This window comes from Anarhichas minor, unplaced genomic scaffold (genome assembly GCF_050575085.1).
Source record: "Anarhichas minor isolate MPS153535 unplaced genomic scaffold, ASM5057508v1 ptg000002l, whole genome shotgun sequence".
Lineage (NCBI taxonomy): Eukaryota > Metazoa > Chordata > Actinopteri > Perciformes > Anarhichadidae > Anarhichas > Anarhichas minor.
Window position 1 is genome coordinate 1,622,593 of NW_027466448.1, and position 25,768 is coordinate 1,648,360.

General features: G+C 39.7%; 2 protein-coding genes across 2 annotated transcripts; one reads left to right on the forward strand and one right to left on the reverse strand.

The window, feature by feature from the left end:
* Positions 1-8,404: 8,404 nt before the first annotated feature.
* LOC142933935 (proteinase-activated receptor 3-like) lies at positions 8,405-12,122 on the reverse strand. Its single transcript, XM_076078292.1, has 2 exons — positions 11,704-12,122; positions 8,405-9,985 (listed from the first exon to the last, which is right to left on the reverse strand). The coding sequence occupies exons 1-2, from the start codon at positions 11,768-11,770 to the stop codon at positions 8,919-8,921; spliced, it is 1,134 nt and encodes a 377-aa protein (XP_075934407.1). The 5' UTR covers positions 11,771-12,122; the 3' UTR covers positions 8,405-8,918.
* Positions 12,123-22,377: 10,255 nt separating this feature from the next.
* Positions 22,378-25,215, forward strand: LOC142948128 (proteinase-activated receptor 2-like). The gene is made up of 2 exons (XM_076090013.1): positions 22,378-22,453; positions 24,146-25,215. Exons 1-2 carry the CDS (start codon positions 22,378-22,380, stop codon positions 25,213-25,215), a joined length of 1,146 nt encoding a protein of 381 aa, XP_075946128.1.
* The last annotated feature ends 553 nt before the right edge of the window (positions 25,216-25,768 follow it).

Here is a 25,768-nt window from a genome sequence, read left to right on the forward strand (position 1 = left end):
CGGAAGTGCTAGTACGGCTCTGTCCAATGGTAGAGAAACAAAATCTGCCTCCCAACACCTCTAAAGCTCACTAACTAACACGTCATATGTTGTTTGTTTAAACGACTAAAAGACATTGTTGTGAGCAGTTTCATGTATTTAACCATAGTTTTTACATGAAACTGCTCTCAACAAGGTCTCCCATAAGGTCTGTGGATTATCTTGAGTAACCGGGTCATGATTACTGGAAAGAGTCATGCTGTTGAGTTGTTCAAATGTATTTTTTGGCGCTTTGAGCATCATAAGCAGAGTGTTTTCTAGACCCATGACACCCCAAAACAATATAGACTGATAAATAGCTCTACAGGTACGAAGAAAAACAGGTATTTTTGATTTTGGGGTGAACTGTCCCTTTAAGAATTTTCAAACAACAGATTGTGGTTTTAAGAAGGTTTATGAGCCGGACTATTTTTTGGTTAGGTGCAGAGCCAGGCTAGCTTTTTCCCTCTGCTTCCAGTCTTTATGCTAAGCTAAGCTAGTTGGCCAGACATTCATTTGGTCTAAGTCTCTAGTCGTTCTTTCTCGGTCAAGTCGAGTCAAGTCACAGGTTATTTTAGTCAAGTAAAGTCAAGATACTTCAGTATTACCTTCAGTATCCTGTCTTTACAAAGAGAAGATACGAGGTATTAGTACCTGTCTAGTAATGTGTGATATTTTAACTGAAAACATGAAATGAGCACATGAACTGATCAAGTCATGAAAACAGTGACTCGAGTCGACTCCAAGTCACAAAGACTCGAGTCCTCGTCTCTGTAACTGGCTGCTGTCAGTCGCTTTATCTTTGACATAATCTTCTCTTTTAACGTTCAACAAAATGTGGAACTATTCCAAATCATTTTGAAACAGTCTTTTATGTGATTATGCTTCTTTACTTGTAAAGCTATATATTTAGTAATTTATGTATTTATAGTATTTATGTTATTTATTGCTTCACCGGTGTGCTCTTGACCTCCGCTTCTACATCTGAGATCAGAACTCCACTGACGGTTGAACACGTTCGAGCCTTTTGCTGCAACTTGCAAGAATGACAAGGCCATAATTAAAGAAAATTTAAAAAAAATCTATAATGATATCGTAGTTTAGTCAAAACCGGCAACTTCAGCAGCTACATTTCTAAAGTGAAAAGAAGTTTACATTTTCTGCTTTTTACAGTAAGAGACTTTTGAGATTGGAACCCTTTTTGTCTGAATGCTTCCTCTCTCCCTCTCTCGTGTCTGTGTCGTGTTCGTCTTGTGGCACCGAGCTCACCGCGAAGGGCTTTGCTCTCCGTTGCAATCCGATCTTGTCAAGAAGAATTTATACTCTGCTGTTATAATCTGCTCTTCTCCTCGTTTCTTTGTCTCACCGTCTTGTTTCCTCATCGTGTCTTGTCCTCTTGCTCTGTTTATCTCCTCCTGCCTTGCTGCTGCTGCTCCCTCCAAAACTCAAAGGCCTTTCTCAAATGTCGTGCCTCTCTCTCCATTGAGCCCGTCTCTCCTTCCAAACCTTTGCAGGAAGCTTTGCTGCTCTGTCCTGCTTTTTTCATCTCTCATCTCTTGATACTGCAGTGTGTGTGTGTGTGTGTGTGTGTGTGTGTGTGTGTGTGTGTGTGTGTGTGTGTGTGTGCGTGCGTGTCCAGACAAACCCTTATAAGATTCAAACTCGGTTGCAAGAAGAAATTGGCATTGTACGTTTTTTTGTAAACAACGGAACATCTTGGATGTTGACGTATCTATACCAAAAAGTAACGTAACAACTTAACAACATGACAACGTGACAACTTAACAACATGACAGCGCAATGTGATATTGAACTTGACAGCGTAATGCGGAAGCTTAAAGGGACAACGTAACGTAACTATATGACAACGTGACAGCGCAACGTGATGCGGTAGCTTTATGCGTCAACTTAACACGACAGCATAATGTCACAACGTAACGTTACAACTGTAACAACTTAACTACTATTAATAAGCTTAGATGCCTTTTTTACGTAGCTTTTCATAACAAGCGTAACGTTGGGCGAAAATCACACAAACTTTTGGTTTAACACGGGACACAAACAGTGGTCTCCTGGGGGAAAGTCGTGCGTTTAGTATTTTAAAAGTCCTATATTTTTTTTGTCCCATCCAATATTCTTCCACCATTAGTGGACATTATTGCTTGTTATACTCGTTACAATACCACATGACTTTTAATAACGGTCGCTCGATATACTACGTCACTTGCTCTGACTGAATGCAAAGATTTTGACGTATCAATGGTTTACAGAAACGCACATTGCCAACACTTGTTCCTGGCAACTTGGCTTGTCTTGTGTGTGGAAACCCAAGTTTTTTTTTTTTTTGTTTCTATACCTGGGAAGTGTTTTTAGAGGATTTGAACTACATGATGAAGTGAAAATAAAAGCCATGCTTAAAGGATCAGTTCACCCAAATTCCAAAAATACATATTTACTAGCAATACAGATAGTGGACACCAGAGTCAGTAGGGTTCATCATGTGGGGACCATGAATGTTTGTAATGTCATGGCAAACAGTCAATAGTTGAGATATTTTAGTCTGGATTGTGACGTGTCTTTCTAGAAACAGTGTCCTGGTCCCTCTGGAGGATCAACAGAACACACTGTGAACAGATGTCCTTCATAGAAAGAAGATCCAGTAAAAAGAGTGAGAGTGAGGATGTGGATTATTCAAATTACATTTTTCAATGTTGCTCCTCAAACAAACCTCCATTCACCTCCATTGTAATGAGTTTGAAGCAGAAATGTCAGAGACGGATATCTGGACAAATAAAACTACCTGCGTGGCTTCAAACCAACTCGGCTAAATAAGAAAATATGTTTTTATTGTGATTTGGGTGAACAGAGCTTTTAAAACCTTTAATGAATTAAACTCTTGCTGCTACAATGTTTAAAAAAAGGCATTAGATAATTTGTAAAATACTCACTTCTGGGTTTGTTCAATCATAGAAAAAAGTCAAATAACACAAAAAAATACAGCACTGTTTCATTCAGTTATTCTGAAATCTGTTCCACGATGATAACATGCAGAATGTGATGTTCTGTTGCCATATTTCTGAACAGCACATTTGTGCAGTACATGACCTCCTCCATGCAGCTATTTCCTTTTTTAAGATGACATTTCTTTGGACTGGAATGCAACCGTTTGAATCTGTTTTTCCTGATGTTTGATGCTTTATCTCTGCTCGTCACCTCCACCTGTGCTGGACAAACGACACTCTTCATCCCTTCTTCCAAAAAAAAAAAAAAGAAGATCCTGCATGTTTGTTACTGAAGTCCTTCTGTTGTCTGTGCTTTTTTCCCATTTTGGTGTCTTTCGCTGTTTTCTCTGCGGGGGTGGGGACAGACATGTGATTCCCGGGTCAAAGGTGAATGTATCACTCGTGTGTCGTCAGATTTGTTGTGGACAGATGTTCATTATACTCAGTTGACCTCTAGGTCATTGTGAAAGGGCATGCTCGTGGTGAGATGACTGTATGTACTACAAGTTGTTATCCAGCAGAGAGCGGGGGTCCAATCTGTGAAGGTTTACAGTTCGATTCTGAACCAGATTCATGACTTTCAGATTTGAAAACCTCTGCTGTGAAACAATATGTAGAGGTGTGTGTAAAAAAAACAAACTATTACCTGTCCTTGATATGATTTATTTTGATACGAAAAGGCTCAAGTGAACGCAGTGTAGAGGTGGATTCCTCTGGTGTGTCTACACGTTGAATAAAGAGTTTCATTTGAACAGCTGTGGGGCTTCATTCACTGTGTTCAGTGTGTGAATGTGTTTGCATCCCTTTACACCAGCAGAGGGCCCCGTTTATATACACAATAAACCATGACGTGCTTCCACATTTATGTAAGTGAGCTTTTATTATCAAAGACTGTTTGTTATATAACTTGTGACTAACGTTATGACGGCTCACTGTTGAGTGTTCCTGTTTGTTTTGATGCCATTTTACAGGAAATGTTTAAAAGTCTTTGGTTTGGATTATTTGACATCAGTGGTTGGTCTGGTCCATGCACCACAGGGGCCAACTGGGGCCAACTGAGGCCAGACTGGTCAGATCTTTTCGAGGGGCCACTTAAATTCCCAATTAAATCACAACAATTGAAGCCCTCTTGTAGAGGCTTCATCGATCCATTTATCTCTTATTTGCATCTTCAGAGTCTTTATTTTTACCTGTGATGTTATTTTGTACATTCTAGGGGGAATGTCCCATTTTTACCTGAAAGCATGCAGGTGATCCATCAAACAGCCTTAAGAAGACAGGTTTACAGAACAAATAAGATGACGGTCACACGATCAACTCCTCTGTCAGATCTAAACACAAAGTGATAACAAGCCTGTCAAGCTAGCTGGCTCACTAAGCTAGCTAGCTCAACATGGGCTCACATGGACTTACGTGCACTGCTTCCTCTTTGTTGTTGTTGGAAATTCGCAAGTTGAAATCGACAGGAAATTTTGGAAACGGGTTTTGTGAACGCAGCGTTTGAAATTTTTAGTTGTTGTTGTTTATTAGATCTCACAAGTGGAACCACAGTCATACACATTTACTCCAGTGTGGCTTACCTCAGGCGGGGTTTGAAACCGCGTGTCGGCATTGGTGGTCGACGTCCTCAACCACTGGACCATCTTCAGCGCTGATCACCTCAGAGAATCAGAGAGAGAAAGAAGATCAGACTGAAGCTGCAGGTTGATGAAACTTTGTCTTCATCAACCTGCAGAGAAACAAAGTTTATTTACAAGTTTATTTATTAAATAATGTAAAATCGGCCGTGAACCTCCACAAATAACTCAAATTGAAAAATTGAAGCCATCACACAGAGTCCATACAGCTCAGCTAGGAGAGAAGCTGCTTCACAGTCTGAAGGTTGAGAGTTTGAATCTCTTCTGTGCTGCTTGTGTTTTCCTTCTGTTACGCCACAGAGGTGTCTCTTATTGTGAAAAGTCTGTGTTGAATGAGCTGAACAAATCCGTCTGTTGCATAAAGATTTGTGAAGTGACTCATTGTTCAGCTGAAACGTTTCACAGCTGCAGAAGTATGAACCTGTCCGCAGCTGCTGACGGGAGCACACTGTAATGTGCAAACAATGCAATGGTTTCCGTTGGTTTTGTCGTTTTTAAATTCAGCCAATCTAACTGATCTTTCCTATTTAGGTTTTTTAATGGATTATTTACATTCAGTTTTTTATTAAAGGGGTAACAATCCCTTAAAGAGATTTCTTTTTTAAAGACAAAAATGGTAGACACACAAGTTTACCCGACAAATAAAGTGATTTATTAACCACAAAGTAAGTCAAGATAAGTCAAACAAATGGATGAGAGGAACCAGGGTCAGGTGTGTCCCATGTTGCTGATTACTCTCCAATCAGGTCTGCTGCCCTGGAGATAACAAACACACGACATCACTATAACCTTTCAGCTGAGGCGCTCCTCGAGGTATCCGTATCCATGTGAGTCCAGGGGGTCGAGCTCGACTGGCATTTTTTATTTTAAAAATGCATTTGTTATCACTAAATGTGTTTTACTCTTTAAATGTGGAGGAGCTGATCATTAATTAAATTGGTACATTTTAGTGAATAACTTAATTAAAAGTATTTTGTGTAAATATAAAAACTCTTAAAATGTACAAAATAGGTACTTACACTTTATTTAGTACTTTAAAGAATGTTAGTACTAAATGTGATTTGTAGCCATAAATATGAAGCATGCTGAATTTGCACGTAAATTTACATATTAAGATGTTTTAACATGTTCAAGCAGAGCCCGACAGCTCAGCTATTCTGTAGACTGGAGGCCGCAGATCAAATCTCTTCTGTGCTGTTTGTGTTTTTCCTTCTGTCAGTCCTCAGAGGTTCGACATGTCTCTTCTTTAAAGAAAAATAAAAGGTATAAAATGAAACAAATGTCCAAAGCTGAACTCAAACTAACAAAGAGGAAGTGATGGGACATGCACTCTAATCATTCAGTTAGGAACTCTTCAATTCACCTCAGGGCTTCAGACAAATATTGTGTTTATAGATGAACAAATAATATTATTCTGCTTTTTGTCTAAAAGATCTAAAAAGTTTTAAAGTGATCAAGTGTTCACAAAACATCAGGACGGGTTCAAACTTCTCACCAGCTCTGACACATTGTAGCTCAAATATGAGTCACTTCACAAATCATTCCAGACAGGCTTTTCACAATAAGAGACACCTTAATGGAGCAGTCCAATGAGGATTGACAGAAGAGTGATTTGAACTCACAATCTTCAGAGTTTGAAGCAGGTTTTCTACCAGCCAAGCCGTCTGGACTCTGCAGGGTAACCATCATTTTTTAAATTAACGTGCAAATTCAGGGGGTTGGTCCACTTTTGTGGGGGCTCACGGCAAGTTTCAGGATATTTCATTTATAAATGATTTTTACAATATATTAAAAAGTTTTTCAAGGAAAACACCAGTAGTGCAAGGGGGATTTGAACCTACAACCTTTAGGCTGTGATACAGCTTCTCTAACAGCTATACTGTCTGGTTGGTCCATGTTTGGGGGATTCACAACATTTTTCAGGTTATTTGATTGATAAATAAATGTTTTTATTGTTTATCTTCTACGTTCAAGTATTTTTTATCTGGATAAACCCTGAAAAATGTAAGTTATTGTCTGACTTTTCTATAGGTTTGTAAGAGCTAATTTAAGGACAAGACAAAAATTGATGAAGGGTTTTGATTCCACAACCTCCAGAATGAAGAACAGCTCCTTCATTTTTTAATTAACCTGCAATTTCAGGAGGTTGCTCCACATTTATGAGGGTTCACAACAGGTTTTTGGTTATTTAATGGTTAAATAAACATATTACAAGTATTAAAAGGATTTAACTGATTATCTCCTCCGTTTAACTTTTTATAAAAACACTTAATAACTGTTTTTTTTCTGGGCTTTTAAGCGGTAACAGAAGAAAAAGGCGACATTTACTGGAGGAGTTTGAACCCACAACCATCAAGCTATAACCCTACCAGCTGAGTTATCTGGTCTCTGTAAAGTAACCATCATTTTTCAATTAAGGTGCAAATTGGTCCACATTTGTTAGGTTTCACAGAAGGTTTCAGGTTATTTAATGGATCAATAAAGGTATCACAACATATTAAAGGGTTTTAAATGCTTATCTCCTCCGTTCAAGTTCTTTTTTTTTAAAACTTAAAAAACGTTCTGGCTTTTCTAAGTTTTTAACGCAAGGAAAAGACAAATCAAATCAACCCATAACCTTCAAAGTGTTGATGAGATTCTCATCCAGCTGAGCTGTCATGACTCCGTGAGTCAATGTGCGTCTCAAACAGAAGATTTAGACTTTCCTTGTGAATGTTTCAGTCTGAAGTCTGTAAACTTTGTTTCTCGGCAGGTTGATGATGAAGAAGTTTCTGCAGCTTCAGTCTGATCTTCTTTCTCGTTGTGGTTCTTCATGTCAAACAGTGCTGAAGATGGTCCAGTGGTTAAGGACGTTGACTGCCAACACTGCCACGTGGGTTTAAACCCCGCCTGAGGTTAGCCACACTAGAATGAATGTGTATCACTGTGGTTGCATTTGTGAGCTCTAAAAAAACACAAGCTCATGTGAGCCCAGGGTGACGAACTAGCTAGTCGGGCCTTTTTTCACATTATCTGCAGTGTTTTAGTCTGCAGGCTGTGATGAGCTGATCATGTGACCTTCACCTGCATATTACGTAACACACTGTAAACCTGCCGTATTTAGGCTGTTAAGGGATTCTCTGCATGCTTTCAGTTAAAATTGGTAAATGTTTACGGTTAAAGAACCAACACTTTTAATCGTGTTTAAAAAAAGAAATGCTACAATAGTAGATAAAATATGATCAAGTGCTCAATAATCAACCATTTTAAAGTTTAAAATAGTTTCTTAGTGTCAGACACTCATATATATTTAGACATTAGCCTCAGACGTAGTGTTTCCAGACAGATAAAGTCACAAATAAATCATTTCAGGAACCTGTTATTTTACAGTTCTATATGTGTCTGAGTGTGTGTGTGTGTGTGTGTGTGTGTGTGTGGGTGTGTGTGGGTGTGTGTATGTGTGCGTCATCCTACATCCTGTTGATTGGCAGGAAACTCCCCCGGTGGAGTTGGTCCTTCAGTGGTAGTTTAATGATTAATTCTTCTCTTGAGAAAGTCAAAGGATGAGATAAACAAAGCACTAAACATCTTAAACAACTATATTATTATATCAAATATATATATATATATATATATATATATATATATATATATATATATATATATTTATATTTATATATATATATATATAGTGAGGCTATATGTACAATTTCTAAATTGTAGAACAGCTTGGCTGTACGAAGAGGAATTCACACAAAATCATCCAAGTAAACATTAAACACAACATCAGACGTGATGAAGTTTATGTTGTACTCATGGTAGCTCCACTTGTGATAACAGGAATACAGAAAGTACTCAGCAGTATAGTTTTCTAGTCTGTTTCATGTTATTCTTTGTCAGCTATAAACTTCAAGCAAAAATCAACACAATTCAACTCAAATATGAAAAAAATACTTTTGTTATTTTAAGCTGTACAGAATGAAAATATTAAAAAAACTACACAAAACCATTAATGATCAAGTGTTTGATACATAACTGCATTCTTTCTTTTCATTATTTACACTCGTAAACACACATCAACATATTTACCATCTGTCCCTCTCTCTGACTCACACACATGTAAACTTTATTCTAAAGAGAGCACATCTAATGCAACACATACGTTAGTCCATTGCTTGTTTATCATAAATACAATCAGGGTCTTTTTGCTTTCTCTTTGGATTCCAGCCACAGAGAAAATCTCCCTCTCAATCTGCTGCACAGTTTTTGGTTCAGGTCCCTCTTACACAGACAGGCTGAGGGTCTTGCCTTTAAAGCCCCTGGAGTAAAGCGTGGCGCCTACAGACTTGGACATGACAACGAAGAGGAAGGGGTCCAGACAGGCATGGAGGCAGCACAAACACACCGCCACTTGGAAGTGCACGTACAAACTATCCGTCCCGTCCGCGAACAGCTGCACGTAGTGGACGAAGTGCAGGAGTCCGGCGGGAGCGAAGCACAGCAGGAAGATGACGAACACCAGCGAGCTGGCCTTGATGTACATCGTCCAGTCGTGGTGCGATCGGTTGAGCTCGCACACGATCCGGCAGTAGCACACGACCGTGACCACCAGCGGCGCCAGGAGGCCGAAGACGGTCAGAATCAGGTTGTAGTAGAGCAGGAAGAAGTGGGAGTCGTGGCCCAGGGGCAAGACGTCGTGGCAGGTGATGCGGTCGACCTCGGGGAGCCGGTAGCTCTGCTGGACGAGCAGTTCGGGGACGACGGCAGCGCCAAACACCCCCCACATGGCCACCGTGACCCAGGCCGTGAACATCCTCTTGGGGAGACTCTTGTACATGAACGGGTGCACCACGGCCAGGTAGCGCTTGATGCTGATGCAGGCCAGCGTCTGAGCCGAGCAGTAGAGGTTGCCGTAGAAACAGGCCGTGACCACCCGACAGGCGGCCTCCCCGAGCACCCAGTGGTTTCCAAGGAAATGGTAGTGGGCCTTGAAGAAGAGGGAGAGGAGGAGGAAGAGGTCGGAGACGGCCAGGCTGCAGTAGAGGATGGCGGAGGACACCTTCCTGATCTTGGAGGCCAGCGTGCACAAGATGGCGACGTTGGCCGGGATCCCGGCGGCAACGACCAGCATATAAACGACGGGGATGACCCGCGTGCTCAGAGGCCCGCGGAGGTACCCGACTGTGCCGTTGCTTAGGGACCGCAGTGCTGGAGCAGGATGAGATGAATTGGGAGCTTGAGTCCCATTGGGCACTGAAAAGACTTTGGGCTGATGGATGAGGATCCCTCCAAATGTTCTGGGCACAGGAACCTGAGAGCTGTTCGTCTGCACTTTGTTTCTCCTGTTCCCTGCAACAACAACAAGAAAATGCAAACGTGAATGACGTTTTTCATAAGATTTTTTATACTATTATGCAATATTTTTCCATCTAAATAAATCACTAATAATGAACCAATGAGACTGCAACTAAAAATGATGTTCATGAGTGAATAATATGTTGATTATTTCCTTAATACATTGTTTTGTGTAGCATATACAACTTATAATAGTAAAACTGTTTCCTAAAACACAAAGTGACTCCTTCAGATTTATCGGACCAACAATCTAAAACCAAAGATGTTTAGTCACCGTTTCAGACGTGACCAACTTGTGTCGTAAACCTGATTTCCAGAGAAAGAGTGATTTTTCTGTGGTTGAAGAAGTGTTCACATCCTTGTTTGAGTGTGATAAGTAAACGTATTGACAGTGCAATAAAATGTTCTCTGTCAGTGTTTTACTATTATATCTGTTGTTTCTGGATTCATATTCCTCCTGCATTAATGTGTATGTTGCATGTTAACTCCTTTATATCCTGTTGGTTAGTTTAATCTACATCAATGCATCATATTCTATAAGATCATCACATGTTTGTAGCTTCTCTGTCCTGTGAGAACCACGTATCTCTAAAAAGAACAAACAGCCTGTTTTCAGCTTTGTGATGATGATTTTTCCAGCTGATCCAAGAGGCTTTTTCACACTTCATCCTTCAGTTTATCACAAACATTCAACATCAACACATAAAATAAAGTATAAAATGGAAATACTCATGTAAAGTACAAGTACCTTGAAGTTGTACTTAAGTAGTACTTGAGTAAATGCACTTAGTTACTTTCCACCAGCGCTGATTCCACTTTAACTTGGAAACAACTTAATCAAAGATCACTTATTTTCTTCAGAATCAGCAAATTAACATACAGTCAATCTTATTTAACAATTCAATTGACATCATCACTGTAAAGTAAACTATATAATGTAATGGGAAAATATGTCATAGTCTCATGTGAAGGTTTAAAGAATGTAAGTCCTAAAAGTGCAGACACCAAACTGTAGTTTCAGTAGATGACTTTAATTAGTTTAGTATCCAGGTGTCTTGTTATCTGTTATCATTGTGCACTGTTTCTTTCTTCTTCGTAAGACAGAGACACAGAGAGGCCTTGACTAACAGAGATCCTCTGTTTGAAATACTTTTTACTTCCTTTGTGACGCGTTATCTGAAGTTGTAAGGGCGTAAACCTTTGCATGCATATATGATGTGTGAGGGTAAAAAATGTCTATTCTGTCTCTGCAATAGTCATTTTAATAATGTCACAGTGGCCTCAAAGGAAGCATCTGCTGTGAGTTTAAACGGTTTATTGTAAGGCAAACTGTGAACAAAGGGATTTGCAAACAGGAGATGAAGTGCCTTCATGTTATCTTAAATGAAGTATACTAAGGCTCGAAGGATGACCTGTTTTTATTTGTGTTCTCCTTTGTGTATTCTTGTTAGCTAAGCAGATAACAGGAAGCTGTCTGAGCATAAATGTCCATGCATTGTGACTGTTTAGGCAGAGCACTCTTACAGATCACTGCAATGTGTCTGTGAGACTGTTCTCTTTGCTTGAAAGCAAATAAATTGACTTTACAAACCTTGATCGTTCATCAAAACTCTGTTTACTTTATATTGATAGAAAACCTTCACCTTCTTCTCCCGACTAGTCATAAGAAATATTCCACAACAATAACACAGAAGTTTTAATCTTTAACTCACCTTTCTTTTGAAGAGAACCACTGAGACAGAGAACAGCAACCAGTGAAAAGAGAAGAAGCTTTCCCATTCTTCCCTGAGCGTTTATTAACAGCACTGTAATAATCTCACTTCTCTCTGCTAATACTTCACACTCAGCCTCACATGTGTTGTTGTCTTCTCCGTCTGCTGCTGCTCTGCTGGTGTACTAACGTCACAAACACCACCCCAAACCCACAGAGTAAGAAAACAAAAAAAACACACTGGACTTCTCTGCTTCAACAGGAATGTGGGTTGTCTTTGGTTTCTGTTTTAACATGCACACAGTGTGCAGTAACGCCTCCACACATGATCTTTGTCACTCTGTCGCTCTACGCCCTCTGTTTTATGAGATTCAGATCTATCAGCCGTGACCTACTGCCTCTTTTACATTTGAAGTTGCACCCTAAAATGTTTCCTTGCTGTATGTTAGATCAACTTAAAAGGAGACGAGGCACGTTAGGAAACCTTTTTTTTTTATGTGTGATGCCTGGAGGGATGTAGAGTGAGGTAATATTCTGGAAGGGGACCCTGGCTCAGCAAGGAAATATCTGCCTGAAGATGATAAGCTTGTCCAAACATGAGCACTTTTATTTAGTCTTCACTTCCTCTGTTTGTTTTTTCCCTTTTGTCATTTTAACATGGAGATATGGTTGGAAGCACATTTACACAAAAGATCCTTTTAGTCGTTATGATGAGAAACTATCTTGAAGTAATGAGTCAGCATCTACAAATACTGTGAAGTTTGCTCAGTACTTTAAAATAAGAACTTTGAATGTCAAAATAATCACTTAGTATTGCAAAAATATAACTTTCTATGTCAAAATAATGAAAAGCTTTCTCAATATTTTGGCTTATGTCAAAATATTGACTTAGTATGTGGTATTTTCAAATTATTTTGACTTAGTTTCACTAGATAATGACTTAGTATGTCAAAAATACTGACCAAATATCGAAAAATGAATGACTTAGTACCTCAAGATAATAACTTTGTTTCTTAAAATAATGACTTTGTATCTGAAAACAATGTCATATTATCAAAATAATGAGTTAGTGTGTCAAAATGAAGTTCGTAATTATAATGACATTATTCATCACATTGGCGAAAATGGGCTTCCATTGCTATTCTCAGTAGAACTCATATTTTGGTACATAAGCCCTTAAAAAGTTGGGAGCTGCTTAACTTGTCAAAAATCTCCCGTGTGGACAAAATAACTGGAGTCATATCGACACGTTTCTCTACAGATACGGATGTATATGTCTGTTGTGGTAACTTTAATTCAGCTTTTAAGCTTTTATATCTAAAGACATCTTTATCTGCTTGAATAGTGCCGTAACCTTCAGGACGTATACATCTTATCTAAATGCTTTTATTTGCACAGTCCAGTTTTATTAGTCAAGCTTCGTCTGAGGCAGGAGCACCAGCTGATCACAGATGGGCGCCTCATCTTGTTTTCATCTAGTCTGTTTATCAGATACGTGAGAGGAGATGTTTTCAGTACCAGCATCTGTTTGACCTCAGCAGATCCACCGCAGACAGCCCCCTCCTCGCCTCAGACGTCATCGCTGACACGGAGCTGAAAGAGTCCATGACTCACACTGAGAATAAATAAATGCATCTGCTCGTCAACACAAACAGAAAAAAGAAAAAAAGAACATGTTTGAGGAGAGGCAGCAAAAAGACGAAGAGGTTAAGTAAACCGGAAGATACAAAAACAGTCACAGAGTCATCCAAGTAATTTGTTACCAATTTAAAACAGTTATGAATTTGTAAACATGAACACAAATGAAAGTGATATTAATTTACAGTGGAATAAACAGAAATCACACATCTATTTCAGGCCTGCTTCCTTTCTGCTCAGAAGGCACACCTACTTCCTGTATAGAAGTCATCGTACGCCACAATACTGCTTTCTGTTTCTTCCTGTACTGGATTTCAGAGAGAATGAATGTGTTACCAGGTGTGTGAGGAGGAACTGAGATGACTTATATATAGAAGACTTAGAGTAAATAGTCCTATAAGGGCCTGATGCCAACGGCAGCTGTCAGGTTATTGTAAAAAGAAACCAAGCAACCTTTTTGCTCGTCTTGTCTGTTAGAACAGTGATTCTCAACTGGTGGGTCGCGATCCAAAAGTGGGTCGCGGACCCCTTTTCAGTGGGTGGCGGGCCTTTGACTGACAAAAAAAAAAAAAATGTTGCGATTTTATTTTGAAGGCCATTTTTTATGCAGCGGAATTATTCCAGCATTTACGGCACTTGTTCAGCGGTGCAGGAAAAACACCGACCAATGCGTTGTGAATCACATCACGTGATGCAGCTCAGCCAATCAAATATGGGCATTCTGACAAGTTTCCTGACTTGAGTGAGATGTACACACACCATGGGTACATCCCAAGTCGCTTGAACCGGAAGTTGTTCTGCGCCGCCATATTGACGGCCGTCCCAAAGCTCTTATTTAGCTCTGAGGAGCAAGGATGGAGGAGGGAGGAGGGATCTCTGAGGAGCCATGAGTGAGGACCCACGAGCACAGACTTACAGGAAGTGTTTTAACGGCCGACACGCCCCCTCATTGTTCATCAGTCATGTGATTGGACGCTGCAGCCGATCGGACTGATGAGATTTTGTTCAACATGTAAACAGTGAAGACGGATCACAGATTAAACTCAAGCTTTATATTTGATTAGTTTATGATTCAACATCTGGTTTAAATAAATGTTCATTGTAGTCTGAACAACAAAAGGACCACAAACAACTTTCTACATTTATTAGAAAGATTTGTGTTTTCATGATCTGAACTTTTATTATGGAAACAATTAAAGTCAGAAGGAACTGGAGAGACGAAACACTATATATATATATATATATATATATATATATATATATATATATATAGAGAGAGAGAGAGAGAGAGAGAGAGAGAGAGAGAGAGAGAGCTGGAGAGACGAAACACTTTTTACATAATTTATCATCATTTCATTCAGTCACGTGAGGCTGTTCATTCCTGATTGTCGGGTTTGACGAGTTTTATCATTTAAGAGAAACAATAATCATATTCTGGGTTATTTAATATCGACGTCACAATCTGAATTTCAAAACGTACAGACGCAAATAATTCATAAATAAAACGATCGCATTCCGCCGGTAGAAATGGATCCTGCGCTTATAAACAGAACACAGAACACAGTTTGTTAACAGACTACAGAGAGAAACACCTCTACAGTGGTGATTACTGTGTGTCTTTATTAGCTATTAGTATTATTAGTTACTATTAAGTACAGTGATCATGTGAACAGACACAAACTTATCAAAAGTCTCTCCAGCTGTTAAAGCCGACTGACAGCTGATCCAGCTGTGATCAGCTGATCCTCCGTCATCAGAAACAGACGTCGCTTCACGTGACGCAACTGAGGTTAGGACGTCTCATGTCTCTTAAAACATATTTCCTCGTTCCTCTCTCCTCGCATGGTTTCCTTGTTCCTCTCTCCTCGCATGGTTTCCTTGTTCCTCTCTCCTCGCATGGTTTCCTCCATGCATCCCTGGTGGGAGGGACTAAGACGCAAGGAAAGGACGCAAGTGAGGGAAACGGGGATGCAATTAAGAGACTTGGGATGTACCCTATGACACACGGGGAGAGACGAGGTTATAGAGAGCAGAGCAGGACTGTTGAAGTGAGAGTTGTGAAAGTCAAATCATAGGACGATCTCCAAAAGAGAAAAATGGCCAGAGAGACCAGAGTCATTAGACTCTGACTGGACAGACTCATGAAAGTGAATTCTTCCAACACTAATTTCTCTTTTTAGAAGATGAAAAAAATACAATATTGTGGCTTTTTCACTTCACGCTGAATGAACTGAATTTAAAGCTGCAGATCAATTCAGTGAAAATATTTTTTCTAAAATTAATTTTGTTACGTAATTTATTTTTTAAGCAGCCTTTATTTTACTTGAAATGAGAAGAACATTTATTTATGTATTTCTCTGTATTATTTATAATCCATCCAGTTAAATTTGAAAAATGAGAATAATATTTGTTAAAATATAATTGATGTGTACTCTTTATTTGATTTGGCAGCTGTTTACTACACAGAGACGTTACTACTACTAGACTACTTGAATATAGATATACCCAAATTATTAATTTGGGTCGTGGGTCGCGGCTTGTCACTAAGGGGTGATGGTGGGTCCCGCAGCCAGACCAGTTGAGAACCACTGTGTTAGAACATGTTAGATAGAAGCCTGTCTTCTCCACAAGAGGGCGACATCCCCCTTCATTATCAAACCGTTTCATTTCAGGGCTTTTTGTACTGTAGACGCCACTTAATCACTTTTCTTTTTGTTTTGTTTCACTTCCAGCTCGAATGAAACACTCCCAGCTTTCCACAGTATTTATGTGAAATGAATTATTCAAGTCGTCCCACACTCCCTGGAGACACAGTTGTCATTACAGGTAATCCCAGATGCCTCTGATAAGTGGACTATTTGGATGGTTTCCTGTACTGCTTTCATGCTTTCTGCAGTGTAAACAACATTAAACTCTGCGGGGAATTTAGGCCACGATTGACTATAAAACTTTCTTGCTTCTTTTCTGAGTTTTCCCTATAAGTCTTCTTTTTTAAAAGCACTTTTATTTATGTTTTTCACACAATTTAGAGGGAAAAAAACATTATTAATTATCCCCCAACTTTGCAGTTCAGCTTGTTTGGGTTTTACTGTTTTGTTTCACTCTCATCTCTCTTCTCAGACTTGTTCTGCAGCAGGAAGCTGTTTACAGGGATGAAGTTCTGATAGATGAAACAAAATTCATAACAGCAATAGTTACTTTACAGCTTCATATTTTAAAAATATGATCATCTTAAGCAACCCAAAAATATATAAGGTGATGATGGTGGAAGCTGTAGTTGCTCTTCATTCTCCTGGATCCACACTGTGATTTGACTTGTTGATCTATTCTGTTCTCACCATGTCTGTTACTCTGGTGAATAATGACTTATTCTGGTGAATAATGACTTGTTCTGGTGAATAATGACTTGTTCTGGTGAATAATGACTTGTTCTGGTGAATAATGACTTGTTCTGGTGAATAATGACTTATTCTGGTGAATAATGACTTGTTCTGGTGAATAATGACTTGTTCTGGTGAATAATGACTTGTTCTGGTGAATAATGACTTGTTCTGGTGAATAATGACTTGTTCTGGTGAATAATGACTTGCTTGGGAATTGAAGCACAAAGTTTAGAACTTGGACTTGACGTTGGACTGTGACATTATACTTCCTGTTTACATCCCCCAAAGCATCATGGACACTTAGGTTCAGAGATTATCTGTGTCTCAGAATCTCCCATCAAGGTGTCTCTTATATTCCTGGAGCACCGACACTCTCCTCTATTCATCCATATATTTAGATGAAAATATTTGCCTGTGACCTCTACTAACAACTTGTTTCTCACAATGATAAACATCTTAACAATGTTAATAATCTGGAAAAGCACAGTTTGTTATTTTCTCACAGATGTCAAAAGTGCTTGGGTACAAAATAAAGACCACCACGTCAAATAGTGAAAACATTGATATGCTTCAGGATTTTATTTTCAAAAAATCCAGTGAACATTGTTCAATCCGTCAACAACACAACCCTGGAAAAAACAAGGACGCATCCTCAAATGTACCCTCTGAAGCACAAGTACATGCTGCTGATAGTACTTTCTGTACTTACCAAAAGTAAACTTTTACATTTTGCATATTTACAATGTGCTTTTGCTACTTTTACTTAATTAAAGGATCTCAAAACAACCCAATAAATCACTAACTCTCGACAAAGATATTTTATTGAACACACTTCCACTTTGCATGTTTGACTGTAGGTTTCCTGCTCGGCTGCATTAACCTCTCAGTACACCTTTCATATTGTTAGCTCTCTAACTGCACCCACAGTTTAAAATGTAGCTTCATCAGCAGATACATGTTGGTCCATGCATGCAGGGCCAGTTTATTTATGTTCCTCATTTTAGTGACAATGCAATTTAAAGCGCTTCACTTGAAACATCAAAAAGACAAAAGACAGAGTGCAAAAGAAACACATTTATGTAAAAACTATTTAAACGGTCATTTTAGAGCCAAGAGAATAGAAAATGAAAACAAGCTGAAATAGAATAAGACAGGTGTGAAATAGAAGACGGACCAGTTTGTATATTTTCTCAAAGGCTATTTAATACCAGACACCTTCCTCTGTCCGATGGATCTAAATAGACAAAGATCCTCTTTCAGAAGGGTTTTCATTATGTCCTCCTGCACACACACACACACACACACACACACACACACACACACACATATATACACTAAATATATCGCTGGTTTTGTTTTTCGCAGATCTGAATCATATACCAGATGATGAGATCTGAGATTCTCTGGAAGTCCTTCTCTGTGGACCTACTCTCCCACAGTCTGCATCCTGCCTCCTCCTGTGACCAGGAATGAATTCATGTTAGTTTAGAAACGCCCAAACTCAGCTCGCTGCAGGAACAACATAACATAATATTTCTACATTAACATCAAAAGATCATCATCATTCTGCAGGAGCTCTGTGGAGCTTTATGGTGTCTTTCTGCTTTTGTTTTGGTTTTATGGTCCCCAACTTTAGTGTTTTGGTTCTCTCAAAAGGCTCTGATAAATCCAGAGCACGCTTCCTGTCCAGCAGCAAACACATGAAAGGCAAAGTTAGCAACGAGCTGGTGAAAATAGAGGAGCATTTAGCAGCTAAAGGAACAGATATTTCCTGAGGGAGTTGGTGGAGACCAAAAACAGAGCTAAAAGAGAGAGCGTATTGGACCAGAAACACGACTCCAAATGAATGATAACGTTGCTCGATAACTACTGGATGTGTAAATAAACAACTGTTTGCAAACAGGTTTACCGTTATAACTTAAGTTTGAGTTCGCAGCTTGTTTCTGCTTCCCCCCAAGTGGAGAAAAAAACAAAAGGTTTAAAAAAGTAGTTTTGGGAAATGTGCTTATTTCATGCCGAGTCAGATGAGAAGAGTGGTACCGCTCTCATGTTTGTAGGTTAAATATGAAGCTACAGCCAGCAGTTGGTTAGCTTAGCTTAGCATAAAGACTGAAAACAGGGGGAAACAGCTAGCCTGGTTCTGTTCAAAGGGAACAACATCCGCCACCCAGGAACTCTAACGCTCACTACCCACACAAAAAGTATGAAAACAGCGAGTTGCTGTTTGTGTGGTTTATGTGTCCGACTATTTCTTGACCGAGGGCAGAGACTTCCTCGTGTCTTCACTCAGTGTCCCGGCATCCTCGCGCTGAGGACAGGACTCCAGGAAGGATGTAATGTGTGTGTAATGAGTGAGCTTTAGAGACGCTGGTAGGCAGATTTGATTTTCTGCATTTAAGCAGAGCCAGGCCAGCAGTTCCCCGTCTTTATCCTGAGATAAGCTCTGTCTTTTGGCACTCTGCTTCATGTTTAACAGACACATATAAGAATAGAATCACTGTAACTCAACAAAGTGAGGAAGCATATATCCTTTAAGAAACGCACATTACACCAGCAGGTGGTTTAGCTCTGCGGCTCTTTGAGCCAAATGTGTAAGTCTGTTGGATTCCAACGACATCTGTGTGCGACAGCACAACATTTCCAAGCTTTTTGGCCAAAATGTTGTATAAAGAGTAAACATTGTGGGAGCTGGAGCAATTTGTTTGGAAAAATCACAAAATATTTTCATGCTCCGCTCCACTCGGACAGTTATGGTCTCACTCTAGCTCTTAACGAGCCGTGCAATACACACCCATTATAAAATCTGAAACAGACCCAAAATGTTCCTGAAACTTAATCTGTGACTTAATGAAAACTGTGCTAGCTATCAAAATGTCCCTTTGGCTCAATAACGTCCAGCGTTTTGTCTACGTTTTAAACTTGGAATCATGTTTCTACGTTAATGTACGGCTAGTCAATATGGGCCCAAAGTTAAGTGTTTTTTTAGCTCTCTTCACGCCGAAACCCCATTCAAGTGAATGGAGAAATTTTGCTCAGTTTTTGGGGATTTTCTGGAAAACCGCTGGGCGAGTCTCTGAGAAAAGTCTTTGCACACGATTCCCGATCAAGCCGCACGTTTTGATGTATTTTTTGAGCAGGTGTTGGCAACGCTGTGTGAGGAGAAGCGCGGCAAACTTTCTGGACAAACATGAATATTATTATTATTAAGCCCGATGGATTACAGTAAGTGTGCAAAGCCACACTGAATAATTGTTGGAATGCTGTTAAGCATTCCAACTATTGTTATCCTGTTTCTCTTTATTCAACTATTTCTTCCGTACGTATTTTGCTATCTATCTCCTTCCACATTTTTTAAGCTACAGAAACCGTTCAAATATCAAAATGTTCAGCTCTTTCAGCTCATGTGTGCTATGACTTTTCATATTCATAACCTTTAAACTTTATGAATTATTAAGCTTTTTGCATTTTTTTTTTAGAATGGGTTTCTATGGAGAAAATGTTCAAATCCTCTTCAACTTTCAAATCCTTCTACTTCCTCATACTTTCAGCTACAGACACCATTTAAACTTTAAAATGTTGAGAAAACCCTGATCTATTGCCACCTTATTCAGCTTTTTGATATCTTTTATACTTTTTGAACTGCAGCAGTTTAACTTTTATGATTTTTTCACTCCTTTTCTGCTTTTATAATGGGTGTGTATTGCGCAGCTTAGAGTGCGTGATGTCACCGCTAGAGTGAAGAGCAGCTTGAGATTCTTGTGAAAAAAACATTTGTCTTTTGCCACTGTGTCCACAATCTTCACTCTTCATGCATAATTTCTGGATGTAGAAGTAGCTAATCTTGTCCTTGTCGTAGACAAATGACTGTGGAATCCCACAGATTTACACATTTGACACAGAAGCCTGTAATTGAGAGGAAAACCAACTTTCTGCTCCATAGAGACCAATGTTAAATTTAGCTTCAAAAACATCTTCCACAGAACACGGTACCCCATTTCTAAATCGCCAGTTCAGCCATATTTTTTACACTACAGACACAATTTTTACAGGATCTGTTCTTCAACTCATCCTTCCTCTCATTTATTAATATCGGAGCAATAGGAGCTACGGTTATGGGAGTTTTGAAGATTTGTTTGAGAGGTGTTTCCCTGTTTAATCTCCATGAAAAGGCTGCAAGGACACAGGTGTTTCTGATCAAGCTAATTAGTGATGTTGATAAACACACAGACTCACAGACACACGCACTCCTCTCTCTCTCTCTCTCTGTGTCTCTCTCTCTCCCTCTCTCTCTGTGTGTCTCTCTCATACAGTCATTCAGGTTCTTAGAGATCTTTAGAGGATCCCCCCCCCCCCACACACACACCCCATTTTAAAATAAAAGCCCCACAGAATGAATTCTAACTGAAATGCTTATGATGAAGCCTGACATTTAATAACCTGTTTGTGTTAATCTAACATTATGAGTCCATCTCTTCCCCCCCCCCCCACACCCCATTTCAAAATAAAAGCCCCACAGAGTGAATTCTAACTGAAATGCTTGTGATGAAGCCTGTCATTTAATAACCTCTGTTTATGTGTCAAACATTATGATTATGTCTCCTCTCTTCCCCCCACCCAGCCCCACCCTTTCAAAATAAAAGCCCCATGGATGAACTGTATGTAAACATTAAGCTCAAAATTAGACTTTTTCAAATACTGCCATTACTATTACTACTACTACTACTGTTATATTATTTACTACTACTACTTCTACTACTTCTTCTAAATACTAATACTTCTACTACTAATGATACTTCTACTACAACTACAACTTCTACTACTACTATTACAAATATCACTACTGCTACTACTTATTATAATGCTACTAATACTTCTACTACTAATAATACTTCTACTACAACTACAACTTCTAGTACAACTACTACAAATATCACTACTGCTGACATTTTTTAAGCCACAGAAACCATTCGAATATCAAAATGTTCAGCTCTTTCAGGAGAGGGGTGATATGACTTTTCATATTTGTAATCTTTAAATTCTTTGAATTATTAAGCTATTTGCAGTTTTCTTTTGAATGGGATCTCTATGGTGAAAATCTTCAAATCCTGTTAAACTTCTTCAACTTTCAAAGCCTTCTTCTTCTCATACTTTCAGCTACATATGACTTCATATTTGTAATCTTTCAACTTTTTGAATTAAGCTTTTTGCAATTTTTTTAAAATTGGATAGCTATTTTCAGCAATGTTTTTGAGATTCATTTCAGCTTTCAGCATTCCAACGCATTTTCAGCAGGAAATGCATTTTCTAGTTCACATTATTTGTCAGCACTATTAGATTCACATCAGAGGAAAGATGACCTCAGATGGCATGAAAGGATCAGTTTTTTGTTCTGGTTCATTCTCACATTACTGTCTTGGCTGCTGTGTGACAGGAAAGGTGACATCAGATGATCGGAATGTGTCTCTGCGCGCGGGCTGTAGTTGATTAGTGGACCGGGGCGTTCCGGAGCCACCGGACAGCGGTGGGTGGAAACAAAACACGCTGCTGAAGAAGAGCAGCAGAAACGACACGGAGGAGTCTCGACAAACACGGGGAACGAAGACCTACACGAGGATAATCGACATTCAATATTATTTCTCCTGTTTTTTGGCAACATGTTTTCAATGTGTCCAAAAACTTTGCTGCTGGTGCTGGTGTGCGCGCGTGCTGCCTCGGCTGCAGCCAATAACAGTGAGATGACCTGAAGCTTATTCATTTAAAGCAACGTGTTGATGAGGATTTAAGACCTTTCTTACTGCAAACTTGGTACAATTTGGCAGAAAATGTATGATTTGATATGATTTACTGTAAATACTATGGAGGTGAAACGGTTAGTTGATTAATCGACTTTCTATCAAAAGAATATTAGTCATTCTGATGATGAATAAATTGTTTGTCATTTTCTTCAAGCAGAAATAGTGAAACTATGTCAAACTGTCTCTGGTTTCAGCTGCTGACGTGAAGATTTAGCTTTCCTTCGTTTTCTAATGAAAGTAGATTTGAAATTGTTAAATTGAGTTTTGGGCGTTTGGTCAGACAAAACTAGACATTTGATGACGTCACCTTGAGCTTTGGGAAACAATTGATTCTAAACAATCACTGTTAGTTGCAGCCCTGTAATAAAGTATAACATAAGAGAGATTAACCAGAATAATTACATTTTAAAAGTTTGTGACAAAAATTCCACAGAGCCAATGTGACGTCATCAAATGTCTTGTTTTGTTCAATCAAATAGTCCAGAACCCAAAGATGTTTAGTTTACAACATAATACAGAGAAAACCTGAAACCACCGAATATTTGTCTTTTTTTCACCATTTTTGCATAAAAAAAACAAAACACAATTTTGTCTATGAAGTGTTTGGTCAATAACCTGCAGGTTGTTTACACCTCTGGTGTGTTTAACGTCTTACAACTGGAACCAAAAGTTGTTCTATTTTCTGAGCTGCAAGCGTTGAACATACAAAGGCCATGTTGGTTTGATGTGTCGGCCTCCAGTGATTAGTCAGAAGTAGTTTGATCTCAGTTACTGAGTTATGAAGTATTATTTATATGTGAAGTGGGTCGTTGTGATGCTCAAAGCCAAGGTCTAATTATAAGTAGAGAGCAGTGTGAGTGTTCACACTCAAGTACTGTATTTAAGTATAAAATTGGGGTACTTGTACCTGACTATTTCCATTTTATGCAACTTCATACTTCTCCACTAAATCTCAGTGGTAAATATTGTACTTTTTACTGACAGCTTTATTTTCTCCTTAGAGAGCCGTCTTTCACAAGCCAGTGAAGGTAAGAACCACGTTTCTCCAGATGTGTTGATGTTGAATGTTTGTGATAAACTGAAGGATGAAGTGTTCCTTTATGTGTTGATGTTGAATGTTTGTGATAAACTGAAGGATGAAGTGTTTCCTTTATGTGTTGATAAAATCCTTCTTCAGCTAAATAAACTCTTTAAAAAGCCTCTTGGATCAGCTGGAAAATGCATCGTCACAAAGCTGAAAACAGGCTGTTTGTTCTTTTTAGAGATACGTGGTTCTCACAGCACAGAGACGCTACAAACATATGATGATCTGATAGAATATGATGCATTGATGTAGATTAAACTAACCAACAGGATATAAAGGAGTTAACATGCAACATACACATTAATGCAGCAGGAATATTAATCCAGAAACAACAGATATGACAGTAAAACACTGACAGAGAACATTTTACTGCTTTATACTTTTCATACTTGGAGGTTTTGAATGCAGGACTTTTACTTGTAGTGGAGTATTTTCACAGTGTGGTATTGGAGGTACATTTATAGTACGTTCCTGCATGTACTGTCAACCTGTTGCACTTCTGCTTTTTACGTGTTTTCATTTCATATTTTGAACAACAAGCAGGCATAGGCGGTCAAGAGAACACCTCCGGGGTGGAGGTCAGCTCCTCAGACAAACAAGTCCTGAGCAGCCACCTCACAACCGTCTTCCTCCCGATCGTCTACATCATCGTGTTTGTGGTGGGGCTGCCCACCAACGCCCTCGCCATCTGGGTGTTCGTCTTCAGGACCAAGAAGAAGCACCCGTCCTCCATCTACATGGCCAACCTGGCCCTGGCCGACCTGCTCTTCGTCATCTGGGTCCCCCTGAAGATCGCGTATCACTTCAACGGCAACAACTGGACCTACGGGCACGGGCTGTGCAAAGTGCTGGTGGCATTTTTCTACGGCAACATGTATTGCTCCATCGCCTTCATCGCCTGCATAAGCGTCCACCGCTACTGGGCTGTGGTCCACCCGCTCTCGTGGCACCAGAGGACCAACGCCGTGGCCGTCGGCGTCTCCATCACCGTGTGGGCGGTGGTCTGGCTTCTCACCGTCCCCCTCTATCTGTACGACCAAGAGGTCTACGTGACGAACCTGGACATCAGCACCTGCCACGACGTCACCAGGCCCAGTCAGAAGGCAAAGGCGGCGGGCTACTTCCTGACGATGGGGACTCTGGGGTTCATCGCTCCCACCGTCGTGTGCATCATCTCCTACGTGCTCATGCTCAAGGCTCTCCGCAACAGCATGGCGGACCCCGCTAACAGCATGGCGGACCCCGCCAACTCCAAGAAGTGGCGAAAGGCTGTGGTCTTGATCTTCATCGTGCTGGTGATGTTTCTGGTGTGCTTCACCCCGAGCAACATCATGCTGCTGGTGCACTACACCCTCCTGTTGTGTGGGGTGGAAAACAACCTGTACGGCTTCTACATCTCCACGCTGTGTCTGGCAAGTCTCAACAGCTGCCTGGACCCGTTCATCTACTACTTCATCTCGAAGGACTTCAGGGATCACGTGAAGAACACGTTCCTCTGCAGGAGCGAGAGGACGGTGGAGAGGATGAAAGTCTCCAGCGCCCTCGAGTACTCCAAGAAGAAGAATAACACGTCCACGTCTGATTCGGGGAACACGCGGAGCACCGAAAGCTGACTCGTCATCTTTAAAAACTCCTCTGTTATGGATTTCTTTACTGTGACTTTGTCCGTTTCTGTGAGGAAACTGTGACATGTCGTCTGTTTTAAAGGCCTCCTAGAAGCTTTGAGCAGGCTAAGTTACTGTTATTTTATTTTGTAAATGGGATTTAATTTTTTTAATCTTTTGATAATACAACTGATATTTAATGCTTGTTGCACTCGTCTGCAGTTTTATCTGATTTATATGGGACATCATTTATTTATATATATATATATATTAGTGCTGGGCAAGTTAACGCATTATTATCGCGTTAACGCATTCATTAATTAACGCCGACAATTATATTATCGCGCGTTACCGCGTTTTATTTTTATTTTTTATTAAGCGGACATTTTTAACACAAGAACTGGGCAGCGAGCGGTGAACAGCTGTTTGTGTGGTGTCTCTTCCTTCTCTTCTGGTTTCCTTCACCTACATTCCCCTGGGTCCTAAGTCCCTCCATGTACAGCTTCTTATCACCTTCTATGTACCAATGTACATTTATAGCAAATACCACACATATTGGAGT